Genomic DNA, 24,840 nt, shown 5'->3' with positions numbered 1-24,840 from the left:
TATTATTATTATTCTGAGCTACTACAGCAATCAATTTCCCTCTGGGATTAATAAAGTATTTTTGAATTGAATCTGAATTTAGTGTGATCATCAGGTCATTTTGTGTGGTGATTTATTTAGAATTTTGAGATGATCAGAAAAAGTTAATATAATGTCAAAATTTTGTCTAAATAAACCCACACTTTGAAATTGTTTACATTCAGGAAATATGGCTTTTTATGACGAAATACGTCAGTTAATGTTTCATCCACAAAGCTCCCCTATCCTCCAGAACTCCTTATGGTGATTAGATCTGCAAAGCTTCTGAGTTTATGTATGTTTCAATAATGATGTAATTGAATCTGTTTTTAGTTGAGAGTATTGCACTGGTTTTCCTGCTTATTTTTTCATCCTATGATGTGAAAATGTTTTAACAAGATCCCAAATGTGTGAAGTCTATGTGCGAAGTGTTCTGTGTCCTCTAAAAATATTACGCGTGTTCCTGTAAGCCAACGTCTGATCTCCAGCTCATTTAATGTGCCAAAACATGAATGTAAATAGACGGATTGGCAGACCGACCTGCGGCTGCGACGTACTTAAACTGCCCATTTTTGTTAAAGCTCAAATAGAAAGCTGGGCAGAAGATATAAAAAAATATTCAACGGTTGAGATTTTTTATGTACCACAGCCTGAGAAACATGTACATGGACCGCACACACACACACACACACACACACACACTCAAAGGTCATGTTATTCAGCCTCCCAAGAACAGCCCATCCCACTGATAGCATCAACCTTTTTTGCAGAAAGAAAAGAACCTGCAATGACGACAGCAATTTCACAACTGCAGCTGTCTCAGAGACATTTTCGGATTTTCTTTTTCTCCGCTTGTTTTTGGATCTTCTGGGCATTCTGTTGGTCTTCATGTAGAAAAAGGATTACCGTATGCCACAAAGCAACAGGGCTGAAATTAATTGAGAATCTACACACTGTTCTCTGGCAACAGATTGTTTGCTTGTTTGTTGTGTGTATGTGTGATGTGTTTGCCCAGTCCTTCAGTGTTGAACCAAGCCAATTTGTGTGTGTGTGTGTGTGTGTGTGTGTGCGTGTGTGTGTGTGTGTGTGTGTGTGTGTGTGTGTGTGTGTGTGTGTGTGTGTGTGTGTGTGTGTGTGTGTGTGTGTGTGTGTGTGTGTGTGTGTGTGTGTGTGTGTGTGTGTGTGTGTGTGTGCGCCTTTGCACTGTGTCAGGGGAAATAGCCTGTTGGGGTTATGGAGGGTGCAGTGTGGGGTGATGAATAGGATGCTTTTGTGCTCGGTCCCGCTGCTGTCTACAAACCAGTGAAGAGGAGAAAGGTGAGAAAGAAAGGGGGATAAGGTTAGAAATATAACCAGATAAAAAAAGAAGAGAGAGGGAGAAAGATAAAAGTGGGGAAAGGAGATGAGAGCAACACTTTTACGTATGTGAAACAGGAAGGGGGGTGGAGAAGAGGTGACAGAAAAGGTTCAGGAGTGAGGAAAGAGGAAGGGAATGTAAGAAAAGGAAAAAACCCACTTGTGCATTCAAGAACGCTGCACCAAGAAAAGACAAATAAGTTGACTAATGTAGGAAATCATTGACATTCAAGCCAGAAGAAAAAAATAAAACAAATGTCCCAGAACGAAGAGGCAGAGAGAAAGAAAGTGCCTCAGCTGGTAATTTTGATAACTCCACCGAACACTGTACTGACCTCATGGCCCAAACCTTCACACATGATGGGGTTTGGAAATGAGCCAATCACAGTGAGTGATGCTGATGGCTTCAGCCAAAGCTCTTCATGTTGCTGTGGCGACTTTAATACATGAGAGGCATTCGAGTGTACCACATTTTAATAAAATATAATGTATGATTCAGTTTAAAATGGCACAGTGTCATGTTAGAAAACCAACGTGGGAGCAGAAGGTCATCTGAAATCTAGATACGTGATATTAGAAAGACCTTTAAAACTCTGGAAAAACATTAAATTACCATCATATAGGAAGAAAAATGAAAAATGTGTGTGTATATAATCTTAGGTGTTTATACAAATAACATTGAACAGTGCAATAATTTCCTAAACACCACTATGAAAACATATCACGACTGGAATATTTAAGATTATAGGACCGTTTATTTTGCATGTTAACCTTGTCAAAGTTTCTTTTTCTGTCTTTTAACGATTGAAATAACAAAAACTATGGAAGCACCAATATGAAAGTTAGGACCGATATCCAATATTAATATTGTGTTCATGGCCGATTACCAATATTTACTGATATTATTACATATGATATATATACAACTACATATACATGCATATATTTTTATATACACACAAACATTAACACTTCTGACATGTTTACTATAAATCATTCACGTTACCATGGAATTACCAAATGAACACCACCTTTCGAAACAGGTATACACAGGGCAACAAGGAGGAAATAAATGATGCTGAAATGTTCATGACTAAAATCTGTTGCGTCCAGATGTTGATGCCAATATATCCTGGCCTGGCAAGCCACATGCGAATACAGTGCTTCCCCTAGGAACTCTTCCAGCTGTGGCGGTGGGGCCGGCCGGGGAGGGAAGGGGGGGAATTGTGACACGTCTCTAAATAAAGTAAAATTTTCTAGTGCAGAGAGGAGACAACCCATAGAAGCACTGATTTGATCTCATTTCAGAGAAAAATAGAACAGGTTAGATGCACCTAATAAATAAAATTACTAACAAACTCAGGAATCTGTTTCTTTGCTTCACTGTTCTGGTGCTGAAAACATCACTAATGCGGATCAAAGGAGATACACGGATGAATGCACCTCTTATTTATTGTTTGGAAGCTACATTTACTGCAGCTGGCAGAGACAGAGATTTTTTCTATTGATACACGGAATTTACAGAATCATTTTAAATGTTAATAGGGGAAGACTGCAGGAGGGAGCGGTAAAATACAGGGGGTCCCCAGCAAAAACAAGAAACTTGACGAGTCTGATGAAACCCGCTGGTTTTCCATCAGGCAGTCACGAGGCAGCTCCAACGACCCAGTGGCTGTGCTGGGTCAACGTTATCGAGCTCAGTCCGGCCCGGCCGTGAACGAGCCGAGGCGACGTCGTGCTCTGCTTAAGAAGAGGTGTTATTTTCCCGCTTCAGAAGAAGCGTCCAACGTGTTTCTACACTTTCTCCGAGACATGTCACATCGCTAAGTTGTTAATGTTGCGCGCTAACACGTCAGTAGTGCAGCGTAGCCTGCTGGAGGTTTTAAGGGTTCAGATGAAAACACCCGACCTCTCAAGCTGCTCACACATCGATCTTAAGTTGTCGCTGTTGCGCTCACGCCATAATACAGTATTAGATGCGGTTAAAGTCAGACATGAAAAAATAAATACATTTTACATGAATAAGTGATGCTTAGCCTGGTGGGGGGAGGAAAACCTGGCCTAGTAAGCAATGGAGGAAACCCTGTCAAGATCGTCAACACTCGTTTATCTTAATGCTATTGAAACATGTAAACCACAAAGCATTATATCCACTGCTACCTTTCTAATTTTAAACTCAGTAACTTATGCTGTAACTTCACCTTGCCCTGCCTGCTCCTCCTTGCTGCCTACCGGCTGTGATCACAAGCGACAACATAGTAGTTCCCGCTGCTTGTTAGAGAAACAGAGCAAAAAAAAAAAAAAAACTTGGGATCTTGTAGGCGGGGCGGTGGGATTTCAGCCGTGGCGGGCCGCCACGGCTACGCCTATGTAAGGGAAACCCTGGAATATATAATCTGGCAACGAACCACAACCGGATTTCAGTCGTGGGGCAGAATCTACTGTTGTCTATAAAACTAGAAGCAGACTAGGGCTGCACAATATATCGAAAAATTATCGTCATCGCGATAACAGGACGTGTGATAGGCCCATCGCAAAACACAGCAAAAACAGCGATAAATGTTTGGTTCAAACATTTCCATCCGTGTCATACATCAGCTTTTTGTAAACCAGCTCTGTTTTTTACGCGGAAGTATTATATGACCAATCAAATGTAGCCCTTCTGATATGCAGCCAATCAGATGGTCCCGTTCACGTAATACGCCCGCCCCCTACATAGACCCTTTTGGAAAGGAACATCCGAACAGATTTTGCGGCGCTGTTCCCTTGTTCGTCATGCTGGCTCAGAGCAACGGACGCACTTTGTGCTGAGGTTTCTGGAATCAGCGCTGCTTTCAAACGTGAACGTGAGTCCGCTCGGTGTCGTTAATCATTTTTATCGGGCTGACTCCGACATGTACCGGTGAACCGACCCACCTTCATGTCGCTAGTGTTAGCCCCAGGCTCCGGTTAGCTTCCAGCTAAAAGGCTACAGCACTCTCCTCCCAGTCCCACCCTGCTAAAGAGGGCCTGGAAAAGTTCCCCCACACATCAAAGTGATTTTTCCTTTATGAGCTTTTATAACCTTGTTAGTCAGGATAGTTGATTTGCTGCTGCTCATAAACTGTCAGTCAGAAGCTCTGCTAGCAGTTATCTTAGTTCAATTTGTTAGCTTGTTATCAGAATCATAGTTGCAGTTTCATCATCTGAGCTGCTTTCTAAGATCTAGGTAAACTTGTTCAATTTGGGGTTAAAAACAAACTTTTTCACATATTTTCCATGTAGTTTTTTGTCAGTTCCTCTTCTAAAAGGTAGACAATTGTTTTTCTCTTAATCCCTCAAAAAATCTCAATATTCTCCTAGTTTGGCCCAGCACAGATCACTTCCCAATTGCAGCAACAGCCTTATATCATAACCACATAAGTGGAGAAAATGTTCAGTAGCAATGAGAGAATTTGCTGTTGCATTTAAGTGATGTTAACTATTATTTAACATTTAAACTTACTTTCTGATTTCACACGCCAGACGACATCAACATTGCATACTTTAGTATTTGTTCATTTATCGTGAGTAATATCGCAATATTAAGCACTGTTATCGAATATCGTAGGTTTTCCTAATATCGTGCAGCCCTAAAGCGGACTGATATATCAGACCAATATTTACCTTTTTTTAATACATCGGTCGATATTTGTCCTTAGTAAAGCCGATTTAAAGTCAGGCACATCCTAAGGCAACACGATGCTGTTACAGTATTTAATTTAAGAGTACTTTCACATTCACTAATAACATGTGCATAATAAATATTCTAAATTAACGTTGAGCAGTGCACAAAGTTAAGATTTAACTGTTAGTTAAATTCAGAGTTCAAAAGCTTTTTAAGTGACATTTTAGCATGAAAATAATGTGGAAAATGTCTAGATATCAGCCCTGAAAATCGGCAGTACATATATCATCCATCGACTGACCATGTCTCCTTCATATTGTCATCAGTATCGGCAATAGAAGAACCAATATCGGTCTACCTCTATTTCAAACAGTCTCCAAATGCTTTTGGACAACAAACAACATGACATGCTCACCCCTACGGAGCCAGTCAAAGCAGTAGTCCATCCTACACTGTTGAAAAAGACATCCTTTTTCTAAATAAAGGACTTAAGCAGCCCTGTCTGCTCTTCGAGTTTTGAAATGCCTATGTTAGCAATCCCACAAGCAGTTCTCTTTCTTAGTTTTCTGGTCCGGCAAACTTTAAAATGATCCCCAATGGTCTTGTTTACAGGCACTAAAATACATTAAGTCCAGCTTCCTTCCCTCTTCAATCCGCCTGTTAAATAGCATGCCCCAGCAAAAATGACTGTGACCACACTACGGAAATTCTAGATTGAACTAGTAATCTTTTATTATTGTATTCCTTTTTAAATTATTTTAATTAAGTGTATGTAGATGTGAGTAGTCTTTTAAATTGAGTGTATGTGTGTGAGTGTTTTGATGCTGTTTTTATGTTTTTTTATGTTTTGATGCTGTTTTTATGTGTTGTGCTGACGCTCTGACTGCAAATGAAGTTCCTAACGGGTAAATAAAAGTGAATTGAAGCTGAATTGAAGTTGAAGTTGAAGTTAAGAAATGAGGAAAATTAGGCTTTAGGCTTTAGTCAGGAGTGTTTTTATTATCAGAAGTCTATACACAGCTGTTCAACATACCCCCTGGCCTCTTGATTGTTGGGACAAAGTGTGAGTCACAGCATTCATAAAGCACTGATATTTACATCATCTGTCCTTTTTCTACAGCTGAATGTGAATAAGGCATCTAGAGATGATTATTGTTTTAGTGAGGAGGATATGAAAGCTCAGATCTGTTGAGTTCTGAAATCGTTTTAGTGTAGATTTTTGTTTTCCTTCATTGGAAGATTGCTGCATTTATTCAATTTGCAAAGGCATTCATTTGTTTGGAATGTAAGGCTACACAACATATTAAAAATACATTATTATCTCATTGTGTGCCTAATCAATATTTCGAATAATATATGTAGCAAACAGATAGCCCCTCCAGACCTAAATGCTGATTTAGATGATAGTAGCTGAAATAACAAACTCCTAAAAAAGAAAAAAGTGCATTGATGAAAATGTGTTTAATGCAACTGATATGTTTATAACAACAGTGTCAAAAATTTCAATTGACTGTCTTCAAACAATTGTTTTCTAATATTGTGCAACTTTCTAAAAAGCTCTCCCTAACGAGAAGGCATAGGGATGTAAAAAAAAATATGGATATAGCAATATATTGTGATATGTGCTGTTGTGTAAATCAGAATAAAAACATTTAATCACAAATCATAAGTTATGGAGTTTGTTTAAAAGTAAGACCATCTATAGACATGTTTATAGGAAAGGAAACTCTAAAACGTCCTGCTGTGATCTGGCACTTGAAGTTCATGGAAGGAGATGGGTAGTCCTACTGGTGTGTGACGGTAGGATGAAAAATTTGGGTGATAAATAAAATCTTTCCAAGCAATATTCTTCGGTCCAACAAATGATGTTGGGCGATATATTTGCACAGGTGATATTAAGATGTTTTGTGGGCCTGACACACATTGCAAAAGGTGCTCCACCAATCATAAATATTCTTACTCAGTTTGCAGAAGCAGATCACAACGGTTCCTCATACTTGAGAACATTTTCCAAATTTCGTTGGCTATTTGATGTGTCAATGAACAACACACCTGGTTCAAGCTACACGTGATTACAGAGGGTGGGACATCTGACCTATTGGCTAATAGTTGAAGAATTTGCCCCCAAATGAGATCAAAAGTTAATAAAAGCTAAATGTAATATGAGGACGCTTACTGAGGTTATGATGAATAACAGATGTATCTGTCCACCGGTGCATTACCTTAGCTTGGATGTAAGTTTTGTTGTGGAAAAACTATTTCATTGGAGAGCATTAACTGTACACTTGTGGATATAAAATTATGTTTACTGTTCGAAATAGATCTGTTCTGTTAATGATATGAGGCTATGAATGGTGAGTTAGACATTATTTTGAATATCTGAATGGTTTCACAAAAACGTTTACGCCATTTTTACAAAACAATGCCGTCAATTTGCTGCAACGCCGTGGCAGCATCAAGGAGCCTTGGGTGTTTATAAGTGGTCAGACCGTGGCAGTAATGTGATGCGATCGTGCCCTTTTTATAAATGATTAGGCAATGGTGGTATATAGGGGTATGGGGGCGGTCCATGCGCTGCCGCGGACTTCCGTTTATCTTGGACATAACTTGCTTTTTACTGCGAATGAAGCCGCAATCGATACGTTTTTTTTAATAAGCTGCTCCTAAAGGTGTTTGTCCCCACAGTCCCCGTGAAGTCTCTGGTGATCTGACCGCCAGCTCTAACGGAGAGAAGCTCCAGGAGTGCTGCAGCGCTCCACTTTGCCGTCTGAGCTGATTTTGTTCAAAAAGCTAAACTTAATGCCCGTGTTTACTTTAATTTTCAATATAGTTGTCAGTCGGAGCTTGACACAAACTCGCCACAGGATATTTACACCTCCCTCTGTTGCACCAAGGTACAATAGCCGTTTATAAGACAGACAATTATCACAATATTAGTACCAAGAGAGGCGGAACGAATGTCGCAAAATACGCGCAAGACACACTGTTGCGGTAATATTACGCCGATTTGCCAGCATGGTGTGTCGTGTAAAAAGGTCTATAAAGAAACCACTAAATTTTTCAGTTGTTGTTTGTTTATGCCATGTAACAGAATAAGTGTTTAATATTTGATTAATTATGCACTGATCTGAAATTTTTGGGCCGATACCGATATCCAGTATTGATATCACTATTATGGCTGATAACCGATATTTGCCGATATATTGACATTAATGCTTCTAAAATCAGCAGATTTTGTATAGAATGAAAATGATTAAAGCTGGATTTACGTTATTATGTACACACACCACACACATTTACGCTTCTGAGATGATTACAATCACTGTCACATGACTAAACAAATACACATCATCCCCCTCACCCTGTGAAACAGATGAACAAATGGAAATAAGATGGTTGTTAATATCGACCCAGTTTAATTTATCAACCCGATACCGATATGTTAAAAAATTACCAACATCGGCCGAAACCGATATTGATGCAGATACATTGTGCATCCCTATATTTGATCTAAAAAAAGTAAAGTTAAAATATTTTAGAGCTTAAAATGCTCTGCATTACATCCAGTAATAAGGCTTTCAGAAGCCGTGTACCAAAATATAATTTTAGGAAGACTTTAGCGATATTAAAACTTGAACACCACCAAATTCTACAAATCTTGTTTAGTCAGAGGAAAAAGTAAATAGTGAGGATCAAATGAAGAACTGACTAATGTAGTTTTTCCCTGCTCCTTTTACTGAATGTCTAAATATACCCTCCTGGTCTGAATCCCTGCATAGCCTATGAGTGGAAGAATGAGTCATCTTTCAACATAACTGAGCAGTGAAACTTATAGAAAATGTATAAACAAGTAAGAAAAAAAGAGAGCAGATTAATTTGTGATTTATCTTCTTTTAGCCAATTGTGAATAATCCCCCAACATGTTTTTAAACCCACATCTCTGTGTAAGACACAATATGCAGATTTCCATGTTTCCCTTAAAAAACATCAAATTTTATGTAATTTTCCTACACAAAACATAAAATAAACACACAGATGGATCCGGACGTGCATGCTGATCCAGATGCCAGAGCCCACTCAGTTTAGTTGTTTTTCTTGCATCTGAATCAAAATGATAATCATCCTGGAATAACTAACTAACCCTAGCGCGTACAGATGAATCCTTTCACTCTGCCCACACTGGGGTCTTCTGAGGCGATCGCAGCTTGACTTTCCTATGATGAAACGGCAAGCGAGCGGTGGAGGGCTGAGAGTGTGGGCGATCAGGACACAAAGTGTTTTCCTCAACTAACAGCAGGATGAGATGCAGAGCTGGCAGCGATGTGGCATCCATACCTCGAGCGCAGCCAACGCAGCATGCGCTCCTTTGCTGCTTTGCAAACTCACGGGCCATCCATGGCACGCTTCAAATAAGCACACGCAAATCAACCGACTCAGCTGGATGTGAGCAACTAATAGAAGTTTTTTATGCTTTTATGGCAAAGTCGTACTTTTTCCCTCAACAATGAATGTAATAGCAGGATGCTGTTGATGAAGAAGCCAGGTGACGATGTGAGCAGGCAGACATCATTAGCCCCCATCATCACACTTCATCAGAGGAGAGGAAGTGTGACCCCTCTGTTGTAGCATAATGAGCTGGAGGTATGAACAAAAGCAGATGGCTTTATGAGTCAGACAACGGGGCGCTTATGAATGAACATATATCATTCACTTAAATTTAAGCGATCAAGGCAATCTTTTACTGCAGCATCTCTGGAAATTAGTTATCATGGCACGGAGGAGCAGTTATCGCTTCAATGGGACTTTCTCCAAAGACAATACCATGCAGACTAATATTGCTAATGTTTTGTCCAACAGCCGGTGTATAAAATAAAATAAAAACAGTGTTGAATCCTGGTGCTTTATTACTACTTTTAAAAGCATTAAAATGTAAAAAAACAAACAAATATTATCTGCCCACATTTCATATGAATTAACATTAATAAGGTCTATTACATCTTTTTGTTTACTTAGAGCTTTGATATACAAACATATAACACCAACCTGCATCAGCTTTTGATTTATGTATCATTGTTTATGTATTTACCATAACTCTTTAGATATTTACCTCTTCTATTTGGTCAATTATGAATGTACTTACTCTTGCACCATTTGAATGTTTTTCATTGTTTTGTGTGTGTGCGCACGTGTGTGTTAGCTTGTACCCCACTGATTTTATGCTTGGTTGAAAAATGCTGTGTCTGTTATGTTGGTATTTTATTTTATTTTTATGGAGGACTCAGAACAGAGATGGTTGTCTCAAGTGGCTGATCCTCCAAAAAGATAAGTAAAATAAATAAATCATCACATAAAATGCAGATGGATAACACTAAACCTGTATGTTTTAGTCATTTACCTACTCCAACACACCTGATTCTGTGGCTAGTCACCTGTTAATTAGCCATTGATTCAGATCAGGTGTGCACAAATCTATAAAACCATGCAGAACGCTAGCCCTCGAGGACCATCATTACACAAAACTGACTCAAATGAACTCAACTGACCTCGTATGGTTTATTATATTCATACTTACTATTGCAGAGTTGTATGCAAAAGTTTCTTAGAGTAAAAGTTGAAATAAACAAGGTTATGAACTTGACACCAACTGTGTGCCATGTTTTAAATTTGGATGCTGTTTGTTCTGGCGTATAAAAGCCTCCTGTTTGGGACCCCTGGTCGCGTTTCTCCTCCGCTGTTAGCTAGCAGACAGACAGCAAGTGCGATAGTACTCACCCCCAGTTTCTTACTCCGTATCCTCACGTACCCCTGCTTGACTATGTCATTGAAGTTGGAAGCCATGGTGGTGGAGCGGAGCGGCTGTCTATCCAAACAAAAGATAAAATAATAAAAAAGGAGAAGGGGAAAAAAGAAAAAAAAAACAATGAAAAAAGTGGTCTCGTTGTTAGCGGAGAAAGCGGTTCAGTAGGAAGCTAGCAGGTCCGCGTCGCGCGACATCCAGCTGGAGGAGGGAGAGGAAGCAGCGGGCAACCTGCTCCGGTGTCAGCCAGCTACAGCGCTCGGGCTGGCCGGTCGGTGTCGAACGGCGCGATCCATCCGGGAGAGGAGGAAGATACCATTCGGCTGCGGATTCACCTCCGCCGGGGAGGAGACGAGAGGAGATGAGAGCAGAGAGAAGAGAGAGGCGAGGTGCGCGCTTCCTGGACCACACCATCCACAGGGGGGAGGGAGGGGGGTCTGGCGAGGACAAACCTCAATTATTTATTTATTTATTTATTTATTTATTTATTTATTTAACACACGCATTGATAAAATAATGCCTATAATTTGTCATATTTTCCTTTGGTAGCATTATTTATGCGCACAAATGGGTTGCTAAAGTAATAAATGCATAATATATTGCATATTAAATATACATATAACAAGTGATGTAGTGTTGAAGTTGAAATTTTCTTGAAAAGGGGTCAAACTCATTTTTTTTCTTGAAAAGAGGTGGAATATTTGACTTCCAGAACAAGGTGGGAATGTAGTGGAAAAAAATCTACATACTATTTCCAGAGAAAGACACAATGACAAAGAAAACCAAAGTCAGAAAATCTGACTAATTCAAGGAAGAATCAAGCTCTACTGTACTCAAGATAGAAAGATAGATAAATGAATGAATGATAAATTACCCACACTTGTAGAGCACCTTTCAGAGTCAGAGGACTTCAAAGCGTTTTACACCACAGGGTATCATTCATCCATTCACACACACATTCAGACAATGATGGTGATGAGCTACAATGTAGCCACAGCTGTCCTGGGGCACAATGACAGAGGCGAGGCTGCCAAGAACTGGCATCACCAGTCATCACCATCAGCATCACTCTGACCACCACCAACAGGCAAGATGGGTTAAGTGTCTTGCCCAAGGACACAACAGTACAGTTCTCTGCAGGGAAGATCAATCCTACTACCCTCAGATAGATAGATAGATAGATAGATAGATAGATAGATAGATAGATAGATAGATAGATAGATAGATAGATAGATAGATAGATAGATAGATAGATAGATAATAGATAGATAGATAGATCATTTTTATGATGTAATGTTTTTACTAACATGTGGCACTACCATGTTGATCACTTTTGAACATTGACATTACATTAAAGAAAACTATATTTAAAAAATGTTTACTGCAGTAAATTAATTTCCTTCTTGTGCATTTACCATTTGTTTTTCAGCAATATCTGGAAATGCACTCAGCAGCACTGTTGCCTTACAGCGAGATGGTTGCAAGTTTAAATCCCAGCTCCAGTTACACATGTATAATGCCTGGACAAGCTCTATTTTTTTAAATAAATCTGTTTTATTTTAAGTTATAAATGTCTGAAAGATTCTTCCTTCTATATATAAACTGCCGTCACTCCCTTTCATCCCAGTTATAGTCTACTTTGTCCAAGTTTAAACTTCTGCTTGTAGAAGACAGAAAATAATCATCAGACTTAAATCAGACTTACGTCAACTAACTTTTGAGGTCAATCTAATTTAAGATGGCTGTTATAGCTAATTGACCATAGCTATGTATTAAGTGAGTTTCTGAGAAAATGAGCTAAAATTTGTTTGAGAAACATTTATTTTTAGTGATAACCCACTGAGGTTGATTTGAATTAGTCTAAAATTTCATAATCTGATTATAATAACCTTTAAAAAACGTATCACCATCACAAGTTAGGCTTTTATTAATAACATCTACATTTTTCATCCAAAAGTAAATTACATTATGATTACACTTAAATGTTTTTAAATAATGCAGCCTTTCATAATAAGCAATTCATTGCATGAAAGTGGTGGTTGATTGGGAGATTTTAAAGAACAGCGACATGCTTGATGGATTAGTGGAGCCTCTTACAGTTAACTGAAGCCAATCTAGTAATTATTCATCTCAGTCATTTTGAAAGTAGACATTTTTTCCTGCCTTCAGCTCATTTGAGATTTTTTTTTATTTTCATCATCTTGTGAGCTAATATTAAAATTATGGGTGAATAGGTAAGTAAGAGGATGGCCTGATTCCCATAAGCCATAAAGTTAAAGATGAAACATATCATGAATATTTGATGTAATATTACTTTTTTTATGTCCATCTTTAGTTTCAAAGAAACAAGCGAGGTAATTACTTTTTTTAGACATTCATTTTTTATATTGTGACCATAATGTGAGTTCTTGTTTTTTTTTCTATTTTCCCTCTCACTCTTATCAAAATCACATATTTTTATGTGAAACATTAAGCATAATTATTCTGTTGAAACTTCTGCCACTATATTTCACCTTTTAGCAGAGAAATGATGAATTGGTGCCTTTCGGAGCCAATGACACACACCAGGGGCGTGTCCACGGAGTGGCCTCAGGTAGCACATGTCACCCTTGAATTCTGATTGGTCACTCCAGGTGTCACCTCACTGAGTTCCTTTGGGAGCTCCTCCCTCTCCGGTCGGCAAGAACGAAAAAACAAAAGCAAGTCAACGGGGCTAAAAGCTATTTTCTAATCCGCTTTCCCCCTACACCCTGGATCACACATTTGTTGTACTGCAATTTAAATGAAAAGTAATGATGGGTGTTTCGACCACGCCAGTAACGTACTTTGAAATTTATCAGCTTGTAAAAGTTCCTGATTAGCATGACTAAATGGGCACGTTGCATATGTAACGTCACCACAGAATCTCCCCTCCCCTAGCATAGCTGCTACTTACCACATGGCCAGATTTTTGGTGGTTCTTTCCTCCTGTGGCAAGGATTTGAAGTTTGCTGAACTTACAGCCATTTCCCGTCTTTTTTTCTCCATATCTGGTTTGATGACTTTACTTTCGTGAAGCGCATTTGTAGTCCTGGACACATTTTCACACAAAACTTAAAATAGCGTTTCCCCCTGCTCGAAAATAAGTGCTTTCTTGGTATCAAAATGCTTCTTTAAAATTCACAGACATCATATGTGAAATTAATGGAACATAACAAGTGGAATAAGAAAATAGCGTTTTTAGCCCCATTGACTTGCATTAATTTTTTCGTTCTTCTGGGAACACAATCTGAAGTCACAGACAACAAAAGACGTTTGGACTTAAAAAATGGTGACTGGTGTTTAGCACTATCTCGTTTTGTCTGGCATCACAGATTTCCGGTTCTGGCAGAAGCGTCTCAGGGAAGATACTCAAGTAGAGGAGTGAGAATTTTGTGACCGTGTTTGCGTTCAAAACCTAGCTTGTTTGCAGATTCGTTAAAACAAGTTTCAGCTCTGGTCAACAGAACATGTCTGTATTATCATTATTCATTCATTTTTTTTATATTGACATAAATAGTTTTTAGAGTTCTGGTCCCATTCCTACTCCACGCCAACTGTCGCACTAATGCATCAGGAAGTGACTTGCAAACTACCACAAAACTGTTCAAAGAAGATGACGAAAAAGCAAATGAATTAAGAAGAGAGAAAAAATGGTTATGGCACAATGTGAAACTCACAAACTAACTAGAATGCAAAAAATAAATAAATATTTATTAACTCCCTACTCGCTGTCAGAGAAAAAAAGAGAATGATAACCATAGGTGCCACCGATGAATGAAAAGCCCCCCCCCCCCCTCCTCCAGAGCCACCCCATTTTAAAAGGCCTAGACATGCCACTGCACCACACAAACCTGAGCAGCTTAGTATTTGCAGCTAAAATGTTTAATTTTCACTTATTCAGAATGAAAAATCTAATTTTAAAGTAAGGATGGAAATAAAATGTGATTTCTGATTAGTCTTCATTTAAATAAATGTTTAAGTCAAATGACAGTCCTGATTTTTATTCTCTCCCTATAACTCTGAGACTTTAGATGTAACTTTTGAAATGAACTTTTCTTTATTCTTTTCATCTTCTGCAATAGTTCCAAGGAAATAACACGGATGTAGGACAACATATCCTGGTGTTCGGAATAATTTGTTACTCTCTTTGTACTTTCCTTTTTAGGGTGCTCTCTGCCTGAACCTGAATATCATTTCCATATTTTTCACCAGACATCTCACTAATAAGGAACCACAGTTTGTGCTAACCAGTGTTCCAACACTATGTTTTGACATTAGCAGCTGGCCCTGAATTAATGCTGGTTGATATGTTGAAACCAGTTGCTCTAAGGATCAACAAAGAAGCCATAAGCTAGACAGATGAGTTCAAATTGTCAAGACTTTTAAAAACAAAATAAAAATAACACAAGGATGTTGTTATAAAGTTGTAGAATAAAGAAAAATGGTACATTTTGATATGGAGTGATGGAAAGATGGTTACTGATATTATTAGATGTTCCGGTCTGGTGATTGTGAAACGTTTTTATGTTTTTGGAAATGCTTAACAGAGAAGCAGCATATAAGGACAGTATAACCACACAATGTCACTACAGGGATAGTTGTAGCCGACCCAATACCAAAGGTGAGTGCTTGTGCTATCAAAGAAAAAATAAGTACCCCTGATTACCTAGCCTGGCAAGCAATCCTATGTATGTAAAATAGTCTTGCCACGACCCATGTCTCCACAACGAACAACGTGACGTACTTGCTATGAATGTATGAGTTCTGATTTGTGGAACAGAAAGCAATGTGTCATAAGATTAGTTTTCATTGTCATGTGTGTGAGTGGGTGAGCTGTCAGTAGACAGTGATTCACTTGTTAAATCAGTGATTGACTTGTTAAATCAAACTTTACTGATCACAACACAATAATATTCATTTCAACTTCAGTAATTTAAGCACAGATTAATCAAAACATTATTATTCTTCAGCCATTATTATTCATTCAACCCTATGATTGTTTACGTATTTCATTGCATCATTCAGTATTCATTATTATAACGGTTCATTCTTATAAAAGTTCATTCTTCTTGTTCTGTGAAGCAAAGCAGACAAAGATAAGAGGAAACTTGAGAGGGACCTTGGTCAGGCAACAGTATCTCTCTTGCAGATTAATGGTTCCAGTTAAGACATGTGTCTCCATATGACCCGATACTGGAGAGGTCAACCATAGATGAAAAACTGACCATTTCTGGACGCTACAACATAATGGCTCTTAAGATAATCTTGTCAGATATTCCTGCCATGTGTGGTGTGTTCAAAGCACCCTGGTCTACTCCTAAAGGAAGTTAGGACCGCTTAAGCCGGGCGTACACTGTGCGACTTTTTCACTTTTTTGAGCCGATTTTCCAGTTGTGCGAGAATCCTCGACATCGGGGCGAGTTTTGCGCAGAGCGGTCGTGTAGTGTACAGGGGGTTACGAGAGGCGATTAACACCACGTGACCAGCTGCCGATCAGCAGTCGTGAGGTCGCACGGACTTCTGGCGTGTTTAATATTTTGCTCGTCCCTCGTGAGGGTATCGCACTGTTGAAGCGGCGCTGCGAGCAGCTGCGACCCAAAAAGTATCAGAACCGCTCAAGGCTCATGCGAAATCCTGCATCAACGCCACTCGCTATTTCCCTAATAACACACGCTGTTCGTTTTTGTTTCTACACGTTTTTTTACTCACAAAGATTGTCAAGAAAGCGTGTTTGTCATGTTCATGTCAAATTAAACTGATCACAAAACACAGATTTACTTTCTTTATTTCGTTTTCCTCATCCAACCCCATAAATCCATGTGTGTCCTCCTGCAGCACTCCCGAAGGACAACAGGCAAGACAAGACAAAAAAAGTCTGACGTGTTGTGTAAAAACTGCTACTTTTAGCATATTTTTAGGGCCGACGTGTTGCTACCAGACGTACAGTGTGAACAGACAGGTCACATGCGAGAACTGGGTCGTGCAGTGTGAGCACCTGGCTCGTGAGATCTGCTCTGCGAGGAAGTCGTACAGTTTGAGCTGAAGCTGAACGCTGCGAGTGAAAAAGTCACACAGTGTACGCCCGGCTTTAGATCATAAATTTAGGATACTCAACATGTTGGATTGTCTTGGCCTTATATTGCAGGGTTTGTCATATGCTCTGAGGACAAACGAATGTGCAGCCTGTTCAATGTGAAATGCATCAAAACTGTTACGTTTGATCATGAATGCATGGCACTGAGATTTCCTGTCTGACCTGGGAATATTTGTGAGTTAAATTGGTTTGTGCGTAGTGTAATGTCTTTGCCATGTAGCCACACACAACATCGTGCCTTGTGAACTGGGCCTTAAAGGCCATGGTCACTGTTTTTTACTTAATTTAACATGCAGGCTACACATGAAAAAAGTAGTCTACCCCAGGGAAAGCTGTTGTCAATTGACATCCAGGAGAGAACAGAGCACCTCTCAGCTAGTAGAAGCTAACTGTTAGCATTATCAACTCCACAACATGGCAGATCTTCTTCAGGCTTGTGTTACTTGTAGAGATAAAACATCGTTGTTGCAGAGCAAATGGAGTCATGTAGCTGTTAGCCAATCAGAGGCAAGATGTCTGAATATCAGGAAATAAGACTCGAAAACTTGCGATCTGCTGCTCCCTTCTGCTCTGGCTCACTTCTTCCTGAAACAGGAGTGCCAGAGCTTTTTTCCACAAAGACCAACCCACAAGGCACTCATCTACACTAGAGACCACTGCAAATGTATTGAATACATGAGTGAACTTGGTCTTTAAGAAGAGTTCAACTGAGGTAGGTTTTAGTAACTTCATTTAAAAGGTTTCAAAGCACTAGACTTTTAGGAACCAAATGCCATCTAGTCAAATTATTAGAATTATCTCTGCAACTGACTATTCCTCACTCTAAATCCTTTTCTGTTTTTTTATGAGCTTTTTTGAATAAAATGTGCTTCTGAGAGAGGGCTTTGCTCAGCGAGGTAGTGACAGCTGCCACTTTGAGAGGTGCCTTTCTGTCAAGTGTCAGTTTCTGAGTCAGGAGGTAAAACTCTCTCTGTTCTCTGTGTTCATTACATTCACACGGGTGCAGAGAATAAACCCCCTTGAACAAACAGCTTGACTTTGATCCTCTTCATATCTCCCTGGACGTGTCCTCAAATTTCAGACTTGTCAAAGTTGTTTTGTCTTCATAATCCTCTTTGTTCGCCGCGGCTCCGCTCCATCCCCACCGCCTTGTCTTCCCTTCCAGTGAAGAAAACAGTGCTGACAGCAACAATTTCTTTTTTGTCGAACTAAATATTGTGTTCTGGGTGAATGTCGTTGGAAAGAACTGTCCCAGTTTCTGGGAAGTAATAGCCGGCAGTGTTAACAAGACTAACAACCCATTTAGCTTCTTGTTGGTCCTCAGGTAGATAGTCTGCCATACAACATATGGTCCTGACATACATGAGCGGTTGCCAGCAGGGTCAGATGTGTTGAGACTCACTCAAGAGCAAGAGGACCTTCAGCAAGGACACCCGCGAAGGCAGCCAGTATCTGCTGATCTGTGGAAAAAAAACCTCCTCGCAATATGGCAACTTATCAGCTGCCGACCTCCTAATCATCACCATTTTTCACACTCGTTTCACATCATGTATCAGTCCCTTTATGTCTGTAATGATTAATAGACACATCTTGCTTGCAGAGAAGCCATAGCTATGAAATAACCAAGCATCTGAAACAAAACAACACCCTGATCTGTTTCATTCAGTCACCAAGGAATCTGGTGAAATATTGAAAATCACTTTTGCAATAAACGCTTAGTTGGTCTCAGTGCTATTTGGCTTGCAAGCACAAACAGCTAAATAATTAACACTTTCTAAAAAGATAAGAGCGGGAATGAGAAAGAAATGCCTCTCCATGGGTAGCTGTTTGCCAGGTAAGCATCTTTACATGTAGGCGAAGGAGAGAAAATAAGAGATCACACATTATGGTAATGTTTTGCTCCGGGTTCCTGTATCGGAGGTTTTTTACAGCAACTCGTAGCAGCCTGATATGCTAATAGTCACAATGGGATTTGACTTTGATTAAATGTCAATGCCTGCAGGAGAAACGCTCATGCAGAATAAAAAAAGGAGAGTAAAGAAGGCCTGTATCTCCAAATAACAAATGTAGGTGGGTCTGTACCGGGTGTTTTTTTTTTAGCCATGCAAGGAGGACGTTGGTTAGTCGAACAGTAAAGGACAGGAAAGGTTGTGTGCGGTCCCTGAGGATCTGGCCATGACATGTTTGTGATTTACTCCATTACAATCGGAGGTAGAAGTGGTTGGAGGGCTTTACTGTCCTTCTGCAGAAGGTGAATCATTAAAGTGGCTGAAGAGGGTCCTTCACTTCAGCTGGCATGTTAACTCCGTACAGGAATTCCTCACTTTGCTTTACCAGATAAACAAATATAGCTAAACTAAAATTTTATGCAAGGTAATTTTTCAGGTTAAACAATCAAACCCCACCATGTCAGCTAAGACAAAAGTGAACGTCGTGTTTACATTTAAATCTAACCTTCTGTAGAAAACTCTTTGAACAATCTCAAATTGGAGAAATAATGTTGAATTCTGACCAGAATGATGAGCTAATGGCTAATCAAAGCAGGGCTAAAACCCAAACAGATTACAGGCTAACTCAAAGCTACAATTGCAAATTTGGAAAACGAATTAGCTTAAAAAATGTTTTTAATGCTTCTTAACAACGTTCTAACATACTACAGCTAGAAAAATATTGTGGAGATAAAAAAAACAACAACAACAAAGCTTAAAGCTGCTTTAGCGAATAGGGAGCCTAAGTCTCTCCTCTTTCCGGTCAGCTCATGGATCCCCAGAAGAACGAAAAAAACGGATGCAAGTCAACGGGGCTAAAAGAGCTACTTTATAATCCGCTTTGCCTCATGCGCTGGATCGCACATATGTTGTACTGCAATTTAAATGAAAAATAACGATGGGTGTTTCGACCACAACAGTCACGTACTTTGAGCTTTACCAGCTTGTAAAAATTTGTAATCAGCATGACTACAAATCAGACATTGGCACGTCGCATATATGATGTCACCACAGAATCTCTTCCCCCCTAGCCTAGCTAATACTTAACAAATGGCCAGATTTATGTTTTTTTTTCTTCCTGAAGGAAGTTTTCAAGTTTTCAAGTTTGCTGAACTTACAGCCATTTTCCCTCTGTTTTCTCCGTGTCTGGTCCGGTGACGGTTCTGGTAACGTCTTTCATGAAGTGCATTAGTAGCCCTGGACTTATTTTCACATAAAACCTAAAATAAACCCCCCCCCCCCCCCCCCCCCCCCCCAATAAGCTATTTCTTGATATCAAAATGCGTCTTTAAAATTCACGGACATCGTATGTGAAATTAATTGGAACAAAACATTAGGAAATAGCGTTTTTAGCCCCATTGACTTGCATTACATTTTTGTTCTTCCAGGAACCCATGGTCCGGAAGGCGATGGGCGTGACTTAGGCTCCCTATTTACAGAACAAGCTAGGTTTTGAATTCAAACATGGTCGCTGAACACTCACCCCTCCCTTCGGGTATCTTCCCTGACACGCTTCTGCCAAAAACAGAAACCCACAACACCGGACGAAACGAGATAGCGCTAAACACCAGTCGCTGTTTTCTACGTCCAAATGTCTTTTGTTGTCCGTTACTTCAAATGGTGTCTTTTTTTTCTTTTTGGCACTCTGGTAGTTTGTCCTAAAGTTGAAGTGACAGCAGCTGGCTGTTTCTTCTGATATTAGTGAGCCATAAGCCTCTCACAACAGTTGTGTTTTGTTGTGAAATACGTGATTGTGTTATGAGTGGAGGAAGCAGGAAAGTGTGGAAGTGTGGGAGTTCGACCGAACCGACAATCAGATGGTCTAATGGTTGCTTTTGGTCCAAAAACAACTGTTGACGAAGGTTTTTGTACATTTATGCGAGAACCATTTCATTAATTGCTTTAATCTACCACAACATATTATAGCTATACTATGTTAGAACGTTGTTAAGAGACATAAAACAAATTAAGCTAATTTGTTTTCCAAATTTGCCATTTCAGCTTCTAGACATCCTCAATCTAAAAAGAAATAAAAGAAAATCATGCTAACATTATTTTATGAACCTTTTTTTCTGGTGTCAGATCAACTATGCAGCTATTCTGGTATAAATCTTCAAAAGTTTTGCAGGAATCAGTTTTGCTTGAGCTCTAGGATGCATAGGGCTAGCTAGCTGCAGTTACAGGTTGCGCTAGCAACTAACCACAGAGTTTAAAGTAAATAATCGTGTAACGGAAACGTAAAGGCAAAATGAAGGCTTATAAAAAATATTCACAAGTATCATAAGGACATTTTGTAGATTCAAGTTGCGGACAACATGGCTTCACTCAGAATAGCTGTTGGCTTTAAAATGTTGTGAAAAATTACTTCTATTTTATTAAACTGAGGTTGTTCAAATACAAATTTGCATCAAGAGCCTTCCTTTAAAAGATCGGAACAACGTATTTAACTCATTATATTCTCGAATTTGATATATAGCCATCCATTGTCCTAAAGCAGCAATCTGGAGTTTTCCCCTTTCCAGGAATGATGTATGACGTTTTCTCAGATATTCATAAAAAGTGAGTCTTAAACTGCAATGTGATATAATGTATAGTCAACACGTCAATTTCCTTTTGCTAAGCTCGCCCCCGTCCTGTAGAGCCCCATGCAACTTTTGACTGTAATCATGGAAGTAAAGGACAAAAGGGAGGATTCGCCTGGAAAAGTCTCCGGTTTATCACGGGGTCACAAACAACCATCTCACTCACGCCTGGGGACAATTTAAAGCAGTCCAAACTTTTCAGATGAGGGCCAAAAACTTTAATGTTTTTGCAGACCAGAACATTTCTCAATGGAAAAAAATACTAGATTATTTCATTAAATAAAAAAATAATAAAATGTTTATGAAACATAAACATGTTAAAATGAAGCACTCCAGAGGGCCACAAATGGCTCGTGAACCACACTTTGGACGTGCCTGATTTTGAGTCTTTAATCAAAATGTTTTTGATCTGTTGGAGAACGTTGGAGTGAACATGCAGTTTTATCATTGTTCAATAATTAGGGTCCAGGATTGATGAATCATTAACTTTCAACCCTTTAGGTGGAATTTTTGCAACATTTTCTATGTTATAGCTTTAGCAGCTGAATATCAGATTATATGACGCTTTGCCAACAAAGTAGTTTAGTCTTCTTGCAGCCTGCAGCAGAGATGAAACCCAGATGCAATTCTTATTTTGTTACATTTGTTCACATCATGCAAATTAGTCCAAGTTAGATTCAATAATGTTTCAATGGATAATTTCAAAGCATTTTATGGGTAAAGGTTTTGCAGACTTGCATGAAAAGATGAAAAACTTGAAAGAAATCTCTTTTAGGATTCACTTTGATGTGAACTTTTTAAGTAATCTGTTACAGAAAAAGGAGCTTATTTTTAGTTTGGGCCTAAAAGAACTGGAGGGTTTGAGGATGATCCTGAACTATCTGGTCCAGTTTTCAGGTCTTCAGGTGTTTAAACTTGTCATTTCTTTTCAAACGTGCATCAAATGGATTTTTCTTTAAAAAAAATTCAATTCAATTCAATTCAAAAATACTTTATTAATCCCAGAGGGGAAATGATTGAGAAAGTTAGAAACAAAGTTTCTTCTTCCATTACAACAAATTATTAGCTCATTTTACATTTTTAATCATTACAATTTACTTCTATTAACCCCGTAGCATTCCAGCATCCCACCCACGGAACAAAACCCCATTGTGTTAATTAAACATGGAAATTAAAGGGGTTAACTATTCTATCAACTATTCTGTTGAATGATGTCTCACATGCACACAACCACACAATAAAGTAGGATTTCCTTGGCTGACTTGACACTGAATGACCAAATTCATCTTTTAAATGAGCACATTAGTCAAAAACAAAGAGGGAAACTCAGTGAAGATCCTCATATTCACTAAAGATTAATGACAAGGCTCAGGATGATGATGGAGGTAGCGAGGAAAGAGAAGGAAGCAGATAAGAATGAAAAATGGGAAAAAGAGAGGAAAGGACAAAAAGGAACCCTTAGTGGTTTGACCTAATCTCTGTGTCCTAAACGGAGGTCCTATCTAATGTCACGGTGAGGCTCGGACCTTCCACTGGACCTCTAGAGCTGGTTCTGTTCTGCTGCTGTGGCGTTTCTCAGGGATGACCACAGTTCATCACACTCTGCCCCTCTTGCATGAAGGAGTAAAAACCGGTGAAACCCATCCCACAGGAATTTTTTTAACTCCTGTTCTTGTCATTCCATCATGCTAATTTCAAAAAGAGGAACTGATTAAACCAACTATCAATTAATTGTTCCCCATCGTTCACTTACATCATTTCAATGTAAAAAAGCCTTGACTTGCAAAAAAACTAACTTATTTTTTTTATTACTTTGAATAATTATCTGAAAGGTCAGAGGTCACAATACATTTAGCAAAACCTAAAATGAAGCAGCCTGAAGTCACCCGTGGCTATTCCTGTCAGCCCTGTAGAGGGCAGCAATGTCTGTAGTGCCAGAATTAATTGCACAAACGTTTTCATCTTTTCTAAAATATTTTAATGTCTTTCTTATCTTTTATTGGGTTCTGACTCTGCATAGAGATAAAATCAGATAATTCATTTTTAAATGATCAAAGGTGACTTTAGGGACAATTCCCCCATAATGCATTAAAAACTGTTTTTATTTATTTATTTCTTTTTTGGGGTTTATTTGTTCTGCCTCCTGCTTAGGGTAACTGAAAAGTCTGGTGAGTCTAGCAGTGGTTCCTATTTGGCCCTGCAGGTTGTTGAGTTCCATATTTAATCTGACACATTTAATATGAACCAGCTTGCCCCTTTTTTTAATCCCTGTGACTTGTGGGACTTCAGGACTTCAGGACTGGCAGAAGGATACGAGTCCACCGTGTTTACCAACCAGATTGAGACAGAGCTACTCTTTCACCACAGGGTCCTGATTCACAATGGCCCATGTGTAAGCATGGAAAACAAGTGGAAATCAAACCTCCTCCATAAATAAATGAAAGGTCAACGAATACGTCAGAGCCTCAAGACAACCCTCGTCCATAAATTTGTGGTCCATCATCACTGCCTGAACTATTGTAGCTATTTATGTTTTGAACTCTGTGAACTTCACTCACTCAATGCTGTGAGGCTGAGCTATAAGTGACTTGCAGTAAAACAACCACTAACACCCGTTTAATCAATACATTTGCAGTAGTTTCTTGTAGAAATTAATGCCTTTTAAGTCCATGTAAGTTACTTCCAGGTTCTGCAAAGAAGAAGAAGAAGAAGAAGAAGAAGAAGGAGAAGGAGAAGGAGAGATCATTTCTATAGCGCCTCTCAAGATAAAAATCACGAGGCGCTTCACAAAAACAAAAAATGTAAAAATATAAAAAAGAATTTAGAAAATGGTTAAAAATATATTTAAAATGAGCAAAAATAGACCGTTGTGATTAAAAATGTAAAGAAAGCGAGAGAGTGAATAGGAAAGAGGGAAATCAGTGGATCCTCAGGAAGGGGGCTTTGGTCACTGGACCTCAGGGACCTGCTGGGGGTGTAGGGACTAAGAAGATCACCAATGTAAGATGGTGCTTGTCCATGTAACGCCCTATAGACCAGAACCAGGATCTTGAAATGAACCCTGAAGTTGACTGGCAGCCAGTGAAGCTGGAGGAGAAGCGGGGTGATGTGGGTGTGTTTGGAGGACTTGGTCAGAAGCCGAGCACAGGCATTCTGAACCACCTGTAGACGGTTCAGGGAGGTTTTGCTCAGACACGTGAAAATAGAGTTGCTGTAGTCTAAGCGTGAGGAGATGAAGGTGTGGATAACTGTCTCAAGTTCAGAGTGGGACAGAATGGGACTCAGCTTAGCAATGTTCCCGAGAAGGAAGAAGGAAGAGCGAACAAGAGAACTGACAT

General features: G+C 39.2%; 1 protein-coding gene across 2 annotated transcripts in view; it reads right to left on the bottom strand.

Moving 5' to 3' along the window:
- The window catches only part of dok6 (docking protein 6), an 87,809-nt gene extending 76,723 nt beyond the window's left edge, over window positions 1-11,086 (bottom strand). For both annotated transcript variants that reach the window (XM_015955290.3, XM_070553210.1), the window contains exon 1: window positions 10,793-11,086. In XM_015955290.3, coding sequence (XP_015810776.1) covers window positions 10,793-10,858 — 66 coding nt within the window. In that variant the 5' untranslated portion in view covers window positions 10,859-11,086. The remainder of the gene's footprint in view (window positions 1-10,792) is intronic.
- Between the last annotated feature and the right edge of the window lie 13,754 nt (window positions 11,087-24,840).

The sequence above is a fragment of the Nothobranchius furzeri genome, chromosome 7, assembly GCF_043380555.1.
Source record: "Nothobranchius furzeri strain GRZ-AD chromosome 7, NfurGRZ-RIMD1, whole genome shotgun sequence".
Taxonomy (NCBI): domain Eukaryota; kingdom Metazoa; phylum Chordata; class Actinopteri; order Cyprinodontiformes; family Nothobranchiidae; genus Nothobranchius; species Nothobranchius furzeri.
This window is presented reverse-complemented; position numbering and strand designations above follow the sequence as displayed.